Here is a 14,913-nt window from a genome sequence, read left to right on the forward strand (position 1 = left end):
ATAACTGCATAAATGTCTATGCCAATGAATGAAGAAGTGTTAATGGATCTCTTCCTTCTGAAAAGCACTTCTTTTGCAAATCTCAAAGCTGGCCCATGTCATTAAATAGAAAGTAAAGAGTTGAGTTGAATTGAGCTTTAGCCTAATTAAGTCATTATTTAGGTCTGCTTTTGCAGAGCTTTTGAAATGTATTTGAAAAATGAAATGTGGAACAGAATAGCAATTATCATAAACAGATAATATGAAAAACTAAAATGAAAACAAATCTATGACTTATTCGATTCATTTATTGAATATATACATGATCAGACAAACAATGTAAAATTACATGTATGTTTTGTGTGTGTAAATATATATTAAAAGGTAATAAATTATGAAGAATTAGTAAAAGCGAATGTCATTATTATCTGCTTTCAGACACATGAATATGAAATTTGAGACTTAAATATACAGAATATGCCACAATCAGAATAACGCTGGGTATTGCACCTACTGGTTTATTCCATGGATACATATGTTCAAGATCTTTAGACTTTTCTCCTCCTGAACAGCCAATGTGATAACACTAATGACTGGTTACCATACATGGCCTTTATACAATTTAAATGTAATTCATGCAACTAGTGTACAGAGCATATATACAAAAATAAACAAATAATGCTTCTTGAGAGTGAATGCCTTCCCATAGGGAAGCTATCAATCCAAATGGAACTCCAATTTTCTTCCAATCCACAAATGATTTTGTAGAGGATGGATCCTGTATCTGAATATTTATACTATACCATCAGAACACAAGGTGATCTAAACTTCACCTATTAATATACATGACATATACAATTGCAATCCTTCCATTGTACTGCAATTCAAATGATGTACAATATTTGAGTCACCACATAGCAAGTAAGTTATATGATATATGAACATTTGCATCTCCTATGGATGTATTTACAAACAAACAAAAATATTTAGACCTACTTCAGATCACAGAGAATAATACAGAGAAAAACACAGGCTTTCTAATTATGCCAGCAATCAAAGGTAACACTGTAAGTTATGAGCTAAGGCTTTGTACTATCTCAAATTAGGAAGAGACAATAAAATGGTCTAAAGTCAGACAGTTAAGTCTTATGATCATCAGGACTCCGTTCCATTCTCAATGGCTATTATACTTTTCTTTCAGGGCAATTAAAAATGAACATGGCACCGAGGAGTTAAAAAAGGGCTAAAAGATATCAGTAAATATCTGTCTTTGGAATTTTGAAAGTTATATACTCTACTGATTAATATTATTGAATCACTTGGGATAGAAACCAGCTGTCCCAAGACACTGGGGCATTTTGAATTGCAAGATGCCAAGAGTAAGAGAATACAACATATTTACACTTAACAGGTTACTTCACTGTATTTATCAATTCCTAGCAAGGTTGATTTAGGCAGGGTGGAAATATCTACATATGTCTATGTTCGGACACAGGGAAGCAGGGAAAAGATAGAAAGCAGGGCTGCTCTTCTAAATAATTACCAAGAAATCCAAAGCAAAGGGAGATATAGCAGAGGTGTGCCTGAAATTAAGCTGCATTAAATAAAGACAAGCAGAGGCACACATGCATAATTTACGGTAGTATTCTTAAGCTGAGAGGCTATTCAGTTCTATCCTTTCATGCTTTTAAGAATTTAATGTTATTTAGGCAAGCAAGTTATCCTCCAGGGAAGCTCATATATCAAAGAATCACTATGATAAACCCCTTATTCGGTTTCTTTAATTTAATGCAGAGTTACTGATATTGGTTAAAAAAAAATCTGAACTTGTCCATCCATTAGGTTCCTAGACCTTCTGCCTCTTACCCAACCTTTGCCTTATTCCTCAAGTTCAGCCTGATACTGAGGAGAGTTCATAATCACTGGATGAACTGAATTGTCTTTCAATTTTCCTTTGCTCCTTGATTTTCTGTGTAACATCAGTTTTCTTCTCGAAGTAGTTTACTAAGACTGATTCTGTAAGGATAGAGGCTAAGATCTGTTCAAAGGAGATAGACCAATCTGTATCAACGGTGCTGCCACTTCGTGCGGCTGAGCTGCCTGCCTCACAACCAACTAGAACTGTGTCATCCGCAATATCTTCACACTGTAAGGAGCCTGTGCTAACCATAGAATATGAAGACATGGACATATCATCTTTAGTTTCATCATCTGAAAACAACTGTATGGGTGATCCTGGACCTTCACCTCCTCCATCTACAAAAATCTGATTTTCCTGTTGGTGTTTCTCAATTTGAATGTCCCCAGAAGCTTTGCCTTCTGGAGTAGCCTGAGCATATTGCTCTAGGATTGAACTCTGACTTTGATCAGAAGCCGGAGACTCTTTACTCACAGGGTCCTTTTTAACAGGCTGATTAGAGAACTTTTTGCCAACCTCTCCAATTTGTAGGAGAAGGCTAGCAACAGTGGCAATGGCATGGTATAGTTCTTGCTCCAAAGAATCTTCGCTGAACATGTTATATAGGGTCTTGCACAATTCTATAAACTGTTCCTTAAAAGAAAGAAAGACATATGATACCAATTAATAAGGTGAAATAATGCAAAGCCAATGTCCACTTCTGATCGATGCTCTCTTAATCCTCCCAAGTTAACCTCCCAGCAACAGCATTGTACATTCCTATTTGAGATATTCACATTGTAAAAATGTAGACAATTAAGTATTACATATTAATGATCCAGACCAGAAACACCTAATAGCTACAATGTATTTATAGGCATTGACTAGGTCTTTAACTCTAAAATTTGTTGGTCAAATTCATCAACCAATGATAAAATATACAATGTTTCCACTTTGTAAGAAAGTCATCTGATTTGGACAATTAGAATGGAAGTAAGTGTGCCTGTATATCAGAGTATATTAGTGATTTTTAATTTTAAAATGTACTTCCATTTTTAGATTGCGTGAATTTAAAGCTATTTTCCATAATCACAAGTTATGTACCTAGTTATCTTATATAATCACGTATAGAGTATTTGTTTTGAATCTCTTGTTTGTAATACTAAAAAACTAAACAAGGTGTTAATTCATTTTTTCTATCATCACAGTCCTAGTATCTGGCATTCTTTCAATATATCTCTTCTATCCTTGTTTTGGTGATACTGATGTAAAAGTTAAAATAATCTCTAAATAAAGAAGCTAATTTTTGATTGTTTTGGTTGTTCCATAATTTTACAGAATGAAAATATTGAGCGCAAATCCTTATAAGGGTATGCTTTTTCAGTCCATTTTATAGGGAGGGAGAAAGCACGTGTGAGCAAAAAGAAAAGGAAGAGATTCAAGCTTCAAACTCCCACCTCTACTGTAATAAATTATCCTATAACAAATTATCCTTCAAAAGTAATATTATTGGCACAGGTCAAATCACTTCAGTTTCTTAGTCCTGATAGCATGACAATTTTCCTTAAAGAAAATACCTCAAATACATACCTACATATACCTAGATAATGTACACACACACACACACACACACACACACACAAATCTCCTTCAAATACATCATTTTAAACCCATAGATTCTCCAGCAACTTTCTACCTGACTCATCTTAGGGAGATCTTTGATGGTTTCTTTTCTGGCATCTTTTTCCTTGGCCCACATTCGCAAATGGTATCTGTAATCATGAGGACTTGTGCCCCTCTCTGCAAGAAAGATTAATTCAATATAAATAATGCATATTATGAATTCTGATAATGTCAGCTTTGCCCAGAGATTTCCTTTAGAGCAGGACATCTTTAAGGAAACTACTAACAATAAGAACACTTCATTACCTTGATCTTTGGATTCCCCATCTCTTCCTGATTTATTTTCCTGAATATCTGTTTCTATAAAATCAAGGACATTAAGAATAATGGTTATTTTTATTAGAAGTGAGGCATTACAAACAGTACCAATAAATGTTATCCTAATATTGCCTCTAGACTGAAATAGATGTAATGAAGATTCTGGATCAAAGTTAAGGAAAGGCTACTATAGTTACTGTAGAAAAATGTACAACAGGCTAAAAATAGGTGAGGTCTTTAACTCAATTTCTTTTGCCCTGAATATGCCTTTTCCTTTTAAAAACTGGTTCTGCTTTTTTAAACTACAAAGGGGAAATTAATTTAGCCGAATATTTTCCAACAAAACACTTTAAACTTAACTATATTTGTTAATGGGGGCAGCACTGCCGAACAAGAGTAGGTCAAATGGGTTAAAAAAAAATTGTTCAGGTTATTGTTTTTATCATTTCATTTTTCAAATGCACGGTGAAAAGAAATCAAATCATAGAAGAAAAGCCAGGGGATTCTCACTTGCAGATATTTTTATTACAAAAACATCAGTTTTCCCTACCCTGAGACCCTCCAGGTCCTTGAATTCCCATCCATAAGACTTCTCTTATAATCCCAATATATCTAAAGCGTGTTAAGATGAAAAAGACAGCTCTGCATTTAAATACTTTTAATCCTGATACACTTGGGGATTGGGAAGATATGGAGATGAGCAAAAATGTAAGTTAGGTAAAATAATCAGTAACCAGATATTTTAAAATTCAGAAAACAAGTGATGTACTGGTAAGACAGACTTCAGATAAAATTACTAAAATACTAAAGGGTTTAATTTAAAAGTTCAATTAATATAAAATGTAATGTGGTCACAATCTGATGCCCTATGTAATGATATGCTTTAAATGGGATCCGGAAAGTCCTTTCTTACAAAGCACCCCTAAATAAAATAAAATCAGTATTTAGAGTTATAAGACATTTGATTATCAGACTCTAAACACAAAGCACAAACATGATATATGGTACAGTTATCCCAGAAAGCCTGACTCTTTCTTTTTGGAAATGAAAGGTTGTACCAGATGATCCATAAAATATAATCAGTGTTTATATTAATAAAATATTACCAAGGTCTTCTAGAAGGAGAAACTACATCAGCCACATATTTGACATGGCCAGGAAAAAAAAGTGCAACAGCACAGTGTGTGTAATGATCAGCAGGAAAAGAAATTGAGTAAATCACAAAACCTAGTTTCAAATAAAAGTATTTCCTTCTAGAAAAAAAGATCTCAATGCTTTCACTTGGAAGCAACACTCCTCCTAATAAAAGGAAATAAAAGGCCAGCCATTAAGTAAGCAGGAGAAAGACCGTTGGCTTACCTGAACGGTCGTTCTCGGGGCACTGCGAAGAGAGCCCAAATGCTGGGGTTAACACAGCCTATCTGCCCTTGGACTGAGTGATGTTTTTCTTGACCACGCCTCCCTTTGCCTGCACATGCTCAATTCGAAAACGAAGGAACCGTCCTGTAATCAATTACAGTCAATACAGCCACATCGTTCAATACTAACACCCGGGTGGGTTTGGGCTCTCTTCGCAGTGCCCCGAGAACGACCGTTCAGGTAAGCCAACGGTCTTTCTCCAGTGCACTGCTCAGAGAGCCCAAATGCTGGGACATGCCCAAGCTATTGAGTCCCAGGGTGGGGAAGCGCCGAAGCCTCTGGCATTCCAGCCACTCTTTGTAATACTCTTCTGCCAAAGGAGGCTTCGGCTGAGGCAAAGGTGTCAATCTTATAGTTTCTAATAAAGGCCGTGGGGGAAGCCCAGGTGGCCGCTCTACAAATGTCTAGGATAGAGGCCTGGGTTGCCCAGGCTGCAGACGTTGCAGCACTCCTGGTGGAGTGAGCGGTGATTCGTCTCGGAGCCGTCTTGCCCTGGTGCTCATATGCCAGTTTGATGCAAGCACGTAGCCAACGTCCCACAGTGTGAGAGGAGACCTTGCGGCCCAGGGACGCAGGGAGGAAGGAGACAAAGAAAGCCTCTGACCGGCGGTAGTCCTTTGTTCTCTTTACATACGTGCGCACGGCCCGTCTCACGTCCAGCTTGTGTCACTCACGCTCCTTAGGGTGAGAAGGATGGGGACAGAAGTTGGGCAAAATAAGTTCTTGAGTCCTGTGAAACAGGGAGTTAATTTTCGGAGCAAATGACGGATCAAGTCTCAATATTACTCTGTCCGGGTGAACTACGCACAAATCCTCCCTGACAGAGAGCGCAGCAAGCTCGGCTACCCTGCAAGCGGATGTAATGGCCACCAGGAAAGCGGTTTTGATGGTGAGGTAGCGCAGACTGGTCTTTTTTAAAGGCTCAAATGGGGCTTTGGTCAGGGCCTTAAGCACAAATGGAAGATCCCATGACGGATACCGGTGAACAGTTGGAGGGCTGATGTTCGCTGCTCCCTTGAGAAAGCTCTTGATCTGGGGGAGCTGACTCAGCGAGCGAGAGGAGCCCTTTGCCAGGATGGTAGACAACGCTGCAACCTGGCGTCTGAGGGTGCTGACTGCAAGGCCCTTATCCAGACCCTCTTGCAAAAAGTCTAGGGTCTGGGGGATCGAGGCTGAGGAGGCCTCTATGTTCCTAGTCTTGCACCACCGTGAGAAGGCGGCCCAGGTGGCATCGTAGATTCTAGTCGTAGAGGGCTTCCTGGACGCTTGGATTGTTCGAATGACCTGGTCAGAGAATTTTTGCTTTCTCAGGAGCTCCCCTTCAAGTGCCAAACGGCTAGCTGCAGCCACTGGGGCTCCGGATGGATGATGGCCCCCTGGCTGAGGGCAATCTTGTCCCGGGGGATTCTCCAAGGTCTTTGAACTGAGAGGCTGACCAGGTCTGCGTACCAGGGCCTTCTGGGCCAGAAGGGAGCCACCAGAATGAGGTCTGCCTTTTCGGTCAGGAGCTTGTTCACCACTTGAGGGATGAGCGGAAGTGGAGGGAAGGCATACAGAAGTCCCTGAGGCCACGCTGACCTCAGAGCATTTGTTCCCTCCGCCTGGGGCGAGCGGTAGCGACTGAAGAAGCGTGGGAGCTGTGTGTTGTTGTGTGTGGCAAACAGGTCTACCTGTGGCTTGCCGAACCTCCTCACGATCTGCTGGAACAGGTCCGGGTGCAGGCGCCACTCCGAGTGGTCGATGCGTTGGCGGCTCAGCCAGTCTGCTTCCCGGTTGCTTACGCCGGAGATGTGATCTGCACTGAGAGAAGCCAGATGACGTTCCGCCCACCTGCCCAGCGCTTCTGCCTCGAGCATGAGGGCCTTTGATCGAGTGCCCCCTTGCCGGTTTATGTGCGCTTTTGTCGCCACATTGTCTGTCATCAACAGTACATGAGCCCCTCTTACTAGAGATGCGAACTTTCTCAGCGCTAGGCGAGCTGCCCTCAGTTCCAGCCAATTGATGCTGTGGGCGGCCTCCCTCTGAGTCCATCGGCCTTGGGCTAGGTGGCCCTGACAGTGGGCGCCCCACCCCAGGAGGCTGGCATCCGTGGTGACAACTAGTCTCTCCGGCTCCTTGAACAGGCAGCCCTTCCTGACTGCCTTGGACCTCCACCATGCCAGAGACCGGATCACCTTTCGTGGGAGCCGAACCCGCCTGAGTGAGTTGCTGTTCCTGGCCCTCTGCACTGGCAGCAGAAACCACTGCAGCTCCCTGGCGTGAAGGCGAGCCCAGGGAACCACCCCCAGGCACGAGATCATTATCCCTAGGAGCTGGGACAGCTGAATGATGGGTAACGACCTGGCAAGGCTGCAGTGCTTCACTCTGCGTCTCAGGTTCGACAGCCGGTCTGGCGAAAGAAATACCTGGCAGGAGGTGGAGTTGATGACCGCACCCAGGTGCTGTATACAGGTGGATGGTCGGAACTGGCTCTTCTCCATGTTGACAGAGAAGCCATGGTACTGCAGGGTCTGCACAGTTAGAGAAACATCGCGGTGTGCCTGCTTGGTGGTGAGAGAGTGAATGATTATGTCGTCTAAATAACATTCCAGACGAACCGGATGGTTGCGGAGATGAGCCGCTAGCACTGCCAGAATTTTGGTGAATGTTCTGGGCGCAGATGATAGCCCGAAGGGAAGAGCCCTGTACTGGAAATGCTTCCCTTCCGCGTAGAACCTCAGGAACCGCCTGTGGGCCACATGGATGGGGACATGCAGGTAGGCCTCTTTGAGATCTATTGATGTCAATAGGTCCCCCTCCCTCACACAGCCCAGGATGGAGTGGAGTGACTGCATCTTGAACCTCTTGTAAGCCAGATGCTGATTTAGGCTCTTGAGGTCCAAGATGGCCCTCCACCCCCCTGAACTTTTGGGCACTAGGAAGAGGATCGAATAGAAGCCCCTCCCCTGCTGATCCCTGGGGACTGGCTCTATCGCCTCTATCTCTAGGAGATGGCAGATTTCTGCCCTCATGCGTTCCCTCTTTTCTGGGTTCCTGGGGGTAGGGCAGTGGATAAACTTTCTTTGGGGAAAGGATAGGAAGTCCAGGAGAAGGCCCTTGCGAATGGTGTTGAGGACCCACTTGTCCGATGTTATCTCCTCCCACCTGTCGGCATACAGCCGTAACCGACCCCCGATGGGGGGATCCCTGTGACCGTCACTTTCCCTTACGAAAGGGCCGGGATCCACCACTGTTGTTTCCTCCTCCTCGGAATGGTCTCCGAAAGGAAGACTGGGATTGGTTGGCACGAGCCCCGAAGGATCTGTCTTGGTGCCTATCCCCCCCTGCCTGAAAGGGCCTCTGATAGGAGGAAGGGTGAGAAGATTTCCCTGTTTCCTGGCTCCTGTAGGGTCTCTTACGAAAGGACCCCGCCCCTTTCCGGTCACCCCTTTTAAAGGTTGCCAGAAGGATCTTGCGTTTGTCCTTGGTTTCGGTGACAAACTTGTCCAGGGCCTCTCCAAACAGAAAGCCCCCTTTAAATGGGGCCGATGCCAGCTTCCATTTAGCCTTCATTTCGGCCTTGCCCTTGCGAGAGCCCTTGCGCTTAATGCCTTCAGCTATCCCTTGGGAGATGGCTAAGGCAATTACCTCCCTCATTTCATCCGAAAGAGCAGGACTTTTTCCCCTTTTTTTCTTTTGCTTACTGGGCCTGCGACGGCTAGGCCTGCCTGAGCTGGATCCACCCTTCCCAAAGGGGGAATTCTGGACAGAATCTCGTTCCTCTCCGATGGAGGAGCTAGGGGAGTCGGGGTACCCCCAAGATGCTTCAGGAGATGGATCCCTGGATGCATAGTTATCCCCAGACAAGAATTCACTGTCCCCGGGGGATTGGGCCTCACGATCAGGGGAAGCTGACTCCCTGCTGCGACGGTCTGGGCTAGGTTCTGGCTGAAGGGGCCTTGAAACCTCCCTGGGATCCACTGTGGCTCTTGGAGAAGACCTTTCAAGTGAGCCTTTGTGCCCTTTGCCTTTATTTACAGAGGGATCCAGCTTGCAGCGCTTGCTGGAGGGCCCCACCTGATCCTAAGGCCTCCCTGCATTCCTCAGCCATTTCAGGTCCCCACGAGGCCTGGAAGATAGCTGGAGTTGGGATGGGCACGTGCTGGCCTTTGCAGTCCAAAAGCGCTGGCAGAATCTCCAGGAGGGAAGGGCCGCCTTGGGGTCGGATTTCCTTCCTCCCACCGCCCTCGGTTCCCCGAGACTTAGCTTATTTTCCGGAGGGAGAGACTAGCTGGCTTCCCAGACTAGCCCCCAGCCTCCCCGCGGCGTTCTGCAGTCGTTGAGGGCTCGCTGAGGCTCCGTTGGCTGGCTGGGCTCTTCTTGCTGCCTTGTTCCTCGCACGCTCTGAGCTCTGCCGCTCTGCCCAGTGAGTCGGAGCGATCCAAAATGGCGGGGGGTGCGCACGCAGCCGCTTCCCGCTCTTTTCAACCCTGAAAGGCGCGCGAAGGCTCCAGCCGTCGCTGCTGTTGCCGGGCAAAATGGAGCAGGCGAGGGAATCCTAGCAATCCGGCTCACCTGCTTTAGAGCCTTCTCAGAGCCTTGCTGGACTTTTCCTCCCCCTGGGACGCCCCTGTTCCAACAGGGAACTTGGTTTATCCCACTAATTGCTCCCTTGCTAGCCAGCCCCCGCTGTGCAAGCCTTTTCAACCCCCTGCAGTGCTTGCAATTAGCAACAGCAGGGAAAACCCGGCAGCCCTTCTCTTAAAGCGACGGAAGCCTCACTGGAGGCAAATAGACAGACCTGATGTAGAAGCGTGATTTCCTCTATCTGAGAATTTAAACGTGGTCCAAATTGGGAAACTTTTTCCAGCCTTTCTGCTCTTAGACTGGAGCTCTCCCAAAACAGCCCTAACTCGGGCGGACTGAGTTTTCGAATTGAGCATGTGCAGGCAAAGGGAGGCGTGGTCAAGAAAAACATCACTCAGTCCAAGGGCAGATAGGCTGTGTTAACCCCAGCATTTGGGCTCTCTGAGCAGTGCACTGGAGAAGTTCCCCTTTCCTGCATTGCTCCTGGTCAGCATTAAGGAATCTGAAGTCTCCTCCACAAAAGATTCTTGAGCTTTGGAAAAAGGGAGTCCTGCCCTGCAACTCCTTCATTACAACAAATGGAGTCCAAATCTGACATTAACAAGCACTTGGGGAGTTTTCTAAAGTAAATCCAAATGTGTGGAAGAAACTACGGAGTGATTTTCATTACAGTGTGTATGTGTTTACAAAACCTCCAATGGAAAGAAGATGGGACTAACAGGATTAGAATAATCATCACTGATATTCCGTGATCAAGCAAAAAAGGGGGCTCATTTCAGATGATCAGACAGAGATTCCTGTATTTTCAAACGAGATACTTCAACTTTTCTTTCAAGTGATGCCATAGTTGATTCATGATGTCCCAGCTAAGATTGCAATGATTTGGGCATTAGACATTAAGCTGATTTTCTTTGGAAATTTCACTTATTCTTGCCTCTTGGTAGTGTGGGGCATTTTTGCTTGCTAATGGGGATTTCAATCTCCTTGTAGCTTGCATTTGGTTTTGGATAAGATCAGTATTCCAATCTCTAAACCCAAGAACCCCCTCCGCCATTAACAGGTCCTTATGACAGCCGCAACACAAATAGCCACAGAAGTACAGAGCCCAGTGGATGGAGGGAAGGGCATGGTCGGACAGTAGATCTACCAGGCCAACTGGAGCTCAGCAGACTTCTGAACTCAAAATGCCTCTTCCATGCACCATGAACGAATGCCTGGAAGGGAATCTTATATCATGATAGCTGAGAAAGGTCACTTTACTTGTCAACTGCCTTGGATTCACTTGCCTCAGCAGTGGAATTCAGATGAGATAGAATCTCTGTTGTTGGGACATACATCAAAGAAGAGATGCAGGACTGTCTTTGTCAATGAACAGAAGTATATGACATTTAATACTGAAAACATTTTTGTTTGTGCACAGTGGGTTAGAAACGGAAATAAGATGACTAAGGAAATGAATGAAATACTATGGCTGATTATTTAGCTGTAATATCTGTGGCTTGAAGAAATTCTAAAGCAATTTCATTTTATATTAAGCAGGTCACTTTAGCACATCAATGGCAGTACAATGCCTTAGTTGTTCAGACTAACCTTGCAAATCACAACGTAGGAAGAGATCCAGTTCTGAGACAAAAGGAGATACTAGAGAGCAAAGGGAAGAGAGAAATAAAGAAGAAAGGCTTTGAGGACAGGGAGAAATTCAGAAGGAATGAGTGTGAGTCAAAATATAGAATAACAGAGAGAAACCAAGAAAGGAACAAGTTATAAAAGATTTGAGCAAGTACCTTGGGCTATAAAAGGGGATAATTAGTCTGACCTATGTTTAATATACAAACAACCGCCATCCACCATAATCCATGACAGAGGCTAGAACAGTTGTGGGATAATATTCTGATGGAAAAGGAAATAAGAAAATTCTGCTTGGCTTCAATGTGTTTGCATGCCCATTTTCCCTATCAGATAAAACATCTCATTTTTACCTTCTGTAGCATTATTATCCGTGAAGTAGTTTGTAGCTTCCTGAGCAGACTCTGCTTCCTCTGAATTGAAAGCTATACAAAGAGGAAAAAAATGTTACTAGATGTATACTCTGTTTCCTTAAGAATTACTTAAGATACCTCTATATACCTATCTCTGATTACAGTACTGGACTTCAGTTGATCAGTTATATCCAATGGAATCTTTCCACTCAGAAAATGAATTGTACCAAAAAATGAGTTAGTTTAGTTATTACACAGTCAGAACTGAAGAAGCTTCTTGGATGAGAAGCAAAACATCTTCAAAGAAAAACAAAGTCTGATTGCCTTTTGAAAAAGCTCTTTTGAAGCAGTTAGTAAGGACTACTAATACTTCAGCTGAATTTAAAGCAAAAAAATTTCTACTTAAATTTTGATAATCTCTCAGTCTACTTTTCTTCCTTCAACTTAGATATATACTCATAAGATAATGGAGGGTGTGATGAGAAGAGCATATTAGGAAGTGCTCATGTCAACTGCCTGTGTTACTGTTGTATTTCACATGGTGATCAGGGCTTCAACTCTAACACTGAACTACAGTCTTCAGAATACTTCCATAATTTTAATAGGTCTACACAGCCAAAATAGAGGTGTTGTCTACATTACAATAGGAAGTGGTTTGACCCCCATCTTCCTTTCTGTAGAAAAAGATATGATATAAATGGAAACAAGCCCAACAGCCAAAGCACTTAGCCAAAATGTACAAATTATTCTGCAAAGCAATTAAAATTAGGTAGAGATGAAAAAGCTCACAGAAAATTAAAATTAGAAAGTCCTATGCTTTATGAATATGTTAATGAGTGTGTTAATTAATAACCACATCATCAATTAATTCATACAAATTAAGTCAATTAAGATTTACAAGGCAAATATATATAATTAAAAGCTGTCTTGGGGCTAACATGTCATTTGTTAAATTCTGTACATAGAATAATTCTGTCTTTTTTGGTAATGGGCCAATCCTAAGTAAGATTATTGTGTGAAGAAACAATGGTTAAACTCACCTAGGCCCATCTCTTAACAAACCATATAAAGAAAACATTGCCATTTCTGCCGATGGGTTCTTTCTTCATTAATCTGAGCACAGATGGAGAAATTAAAACCTCTCTACCTATGTACACTAACTCTCTGCATACCTATACTAAAATTAGTAATATTATTTATATTCTTATGGGCAGAATATTGTAATCACTTATATGTACCATCAGTCTAGTAAATTTAATAAAACAGCCTTAAGAAATTTGTAATCTTTAACTCCCACCAACAGAAGTGTGAAAGAAGTGGATCACCTGGAGGCAAATGTAGTTTGTAAAGGAGTTTCAGCTTCTCAGTCAGATCACCATGATACATTCCACCTGTTGGGATTAGAAAAATACCTAGATTTTAGAAGTATTTATAGATAGCCTTTTTTCTGATGGATTCTTATGCCTAATGACTATGATGTGGAAGTTTAGCTGGTAAAGTTTTTCCTATTCCTATGATTATCTCTGAGGTTAAAACTTGTTTTTATGCTTTTTTTTCTCAGCATGATTGATTTTCATTTATTTATTTTCATCAATATATTTATATGCCATTTCTTCTAGCAATTCTAGATGTCTTATAGTCTATGACAAGGGGGTCAAACTGGTGGCATCACATTGCCATCGCATGATGTTTTGTGATGCTTTTTGCTTCGCCGAGCTGGGTGGGCGTGACCTGTGCATGACGCATCCAACCTGTGGGCCATCAGTTTGACAGTAAATAACATTGTAAGTAGTATTAATAAAAACCATTGGATACCCAAGAACTGTTTTCGCCATATTTCCTAGAGAACAAAAGAGCAGAGGCCCATCTGATCTCAGGGGACATGCTACTCTAAAGAGAGAGGCCAATAGTAGGAATGGCATTCTATGAATTCCAACCTGCCTAGGTTCTTCTAGATTGATACACAGACCATTCTCTTTCTGGTAGACCATTTAGAGCTAGAAAATTCTACTTGGAGAAGATGCTTCCATAATATGCACCCAAACTATATATGGTTTTACAGGTAATCTTCAACTTTCAGCCACTCATTTAACAACTGTTTAAAGTTACCATGACTCAGAAGAGGTGCTTTATGGTATGTAAAGCACTTCCAGCCATTGTAAAACATTGCTCCCCACCCCACCGTCTTATGTTTGTGACCTCGGTGCTTAGAAATCTGTTCACACTTACAACCCGTTGCCAAGTACCCTGTGAACGTGCGATTGCCATTTTCAATCTTCTCTGCTAGTTCCCCAGAAAGTCAGTGGAGTAGTTGATAGAAAGGTTGCAAACTGCTGCCGCTTGCTAAATGGTCTCCACTCCCTTCCCCACATACATATAAGATTTTAAAATTAACTATAAAAAATGTTTCTCACTGGAAATAAACTTATTTTGGCCATCTTGGCTATTGTAAGCCATAACAAAGATAAGTTACTTCATGACTTTAGAAAGTAGACTACAGGAAACTGAAAAGAAAGAAAAAAACCTGTTATTGATTTCATTACTGAAATCAAAATGTTTTGTGTCATTTTATGACACAGGAAGACACAAAATGACAAAAACATTACAATATCAGAAATATTAAAGGAGATTGTTGAAGAATGGAGCAGAAATTAGTAATTACAATATCAATAATGATGTCTGCTTCTATGGATAAACTATGTCCAAAAGAATGAAAGAATGACAGATGTGGAACAAATTTTACCTTACAAGACAGAAAAACTATGCAAAGTGAAACTGCAATTCACAGACCAAGAAAATAATTTTGAAAATGACACTTTACTGGATATACAATTGAAACTGGGTGAAACTTTAAACATTTAAAGTGAAATATAAATGATAAACCAAGAGAATGGTCTGGAAAATGTTTTCTTATTGGATTTACAAAAGAGGCTTGTTAAGAAATCTGTGTGATGGGATCAAGAAGAATTAAAAAGAAATCAAATTCCATGACAAAATTGATTAAATATTATGACTTAGGAGCAAAAGAAAGGAATATAAAGTTATTTTATACGGTCAATGGTGAAATAAAACATTTTTTGCAAAGTTCTGATATTATGGACATTTTGCTGATATCACGATTGAAAAAATGTT

General features: G+C 42.1%; 1 protein-coding gene across 1 annotated transcript in view; it reads right to left on the minus strand.

The window, feature by feature from the left end:
• Positions 1 to 265: 265 nt before the first annotated feature.
• TBC1D9B (TBC1 domain family member 9B) overlaps positions 266 to 14,913 on the minus strand; it is a 41,037-nt gene continuing 26,389 nt past the window's right edge. Inside the window, exons 17-21 of the mRNA XM_032209557.1 lie at positions 13,107 to 13,172; positions 11,782 to 11,853; positions 3,806 to 3,859; positions 3,573 to 3,676; positions 266 to 2,530 (exon numbers count right to left, since the gene is read on the minus strand). Of these exons, the coding sequence (XP_032065448.1) occupies positions 1,871 to 2,530; positions 3,573 to 3,676; positions 3,806 to 3,859; positions 11,782 to 11,853; positions 13,107 to 13,172 (956 nt within the window). The 3' untranslated portion in view covers positions 266 to 1,870. The remainder of the gene's footprint in view (positions 2,531 to 3,572; positions 3,677 to 3,805; positions 3,860 to 11,781; positions 11,854 to 13,106; positions 13,173 to 14,913) is intronic.

The sequence above is a fragment of the Thamnophis elegans genome, chromosome 2 (genome assembly GCF_009769535.1).
Source record: "Thamnophis elegans isolate rThaEle1 chromosome 2, rThaEle1.pri, whole genome shotgun sequence".
NCBI classification, from domain to species: domain Eukaryota; kingdom Metazoa; phylum Chordata; class Lepidosauria; order Squamata; family Colubridae; genus Thamnophis; species Thamnophis elegans.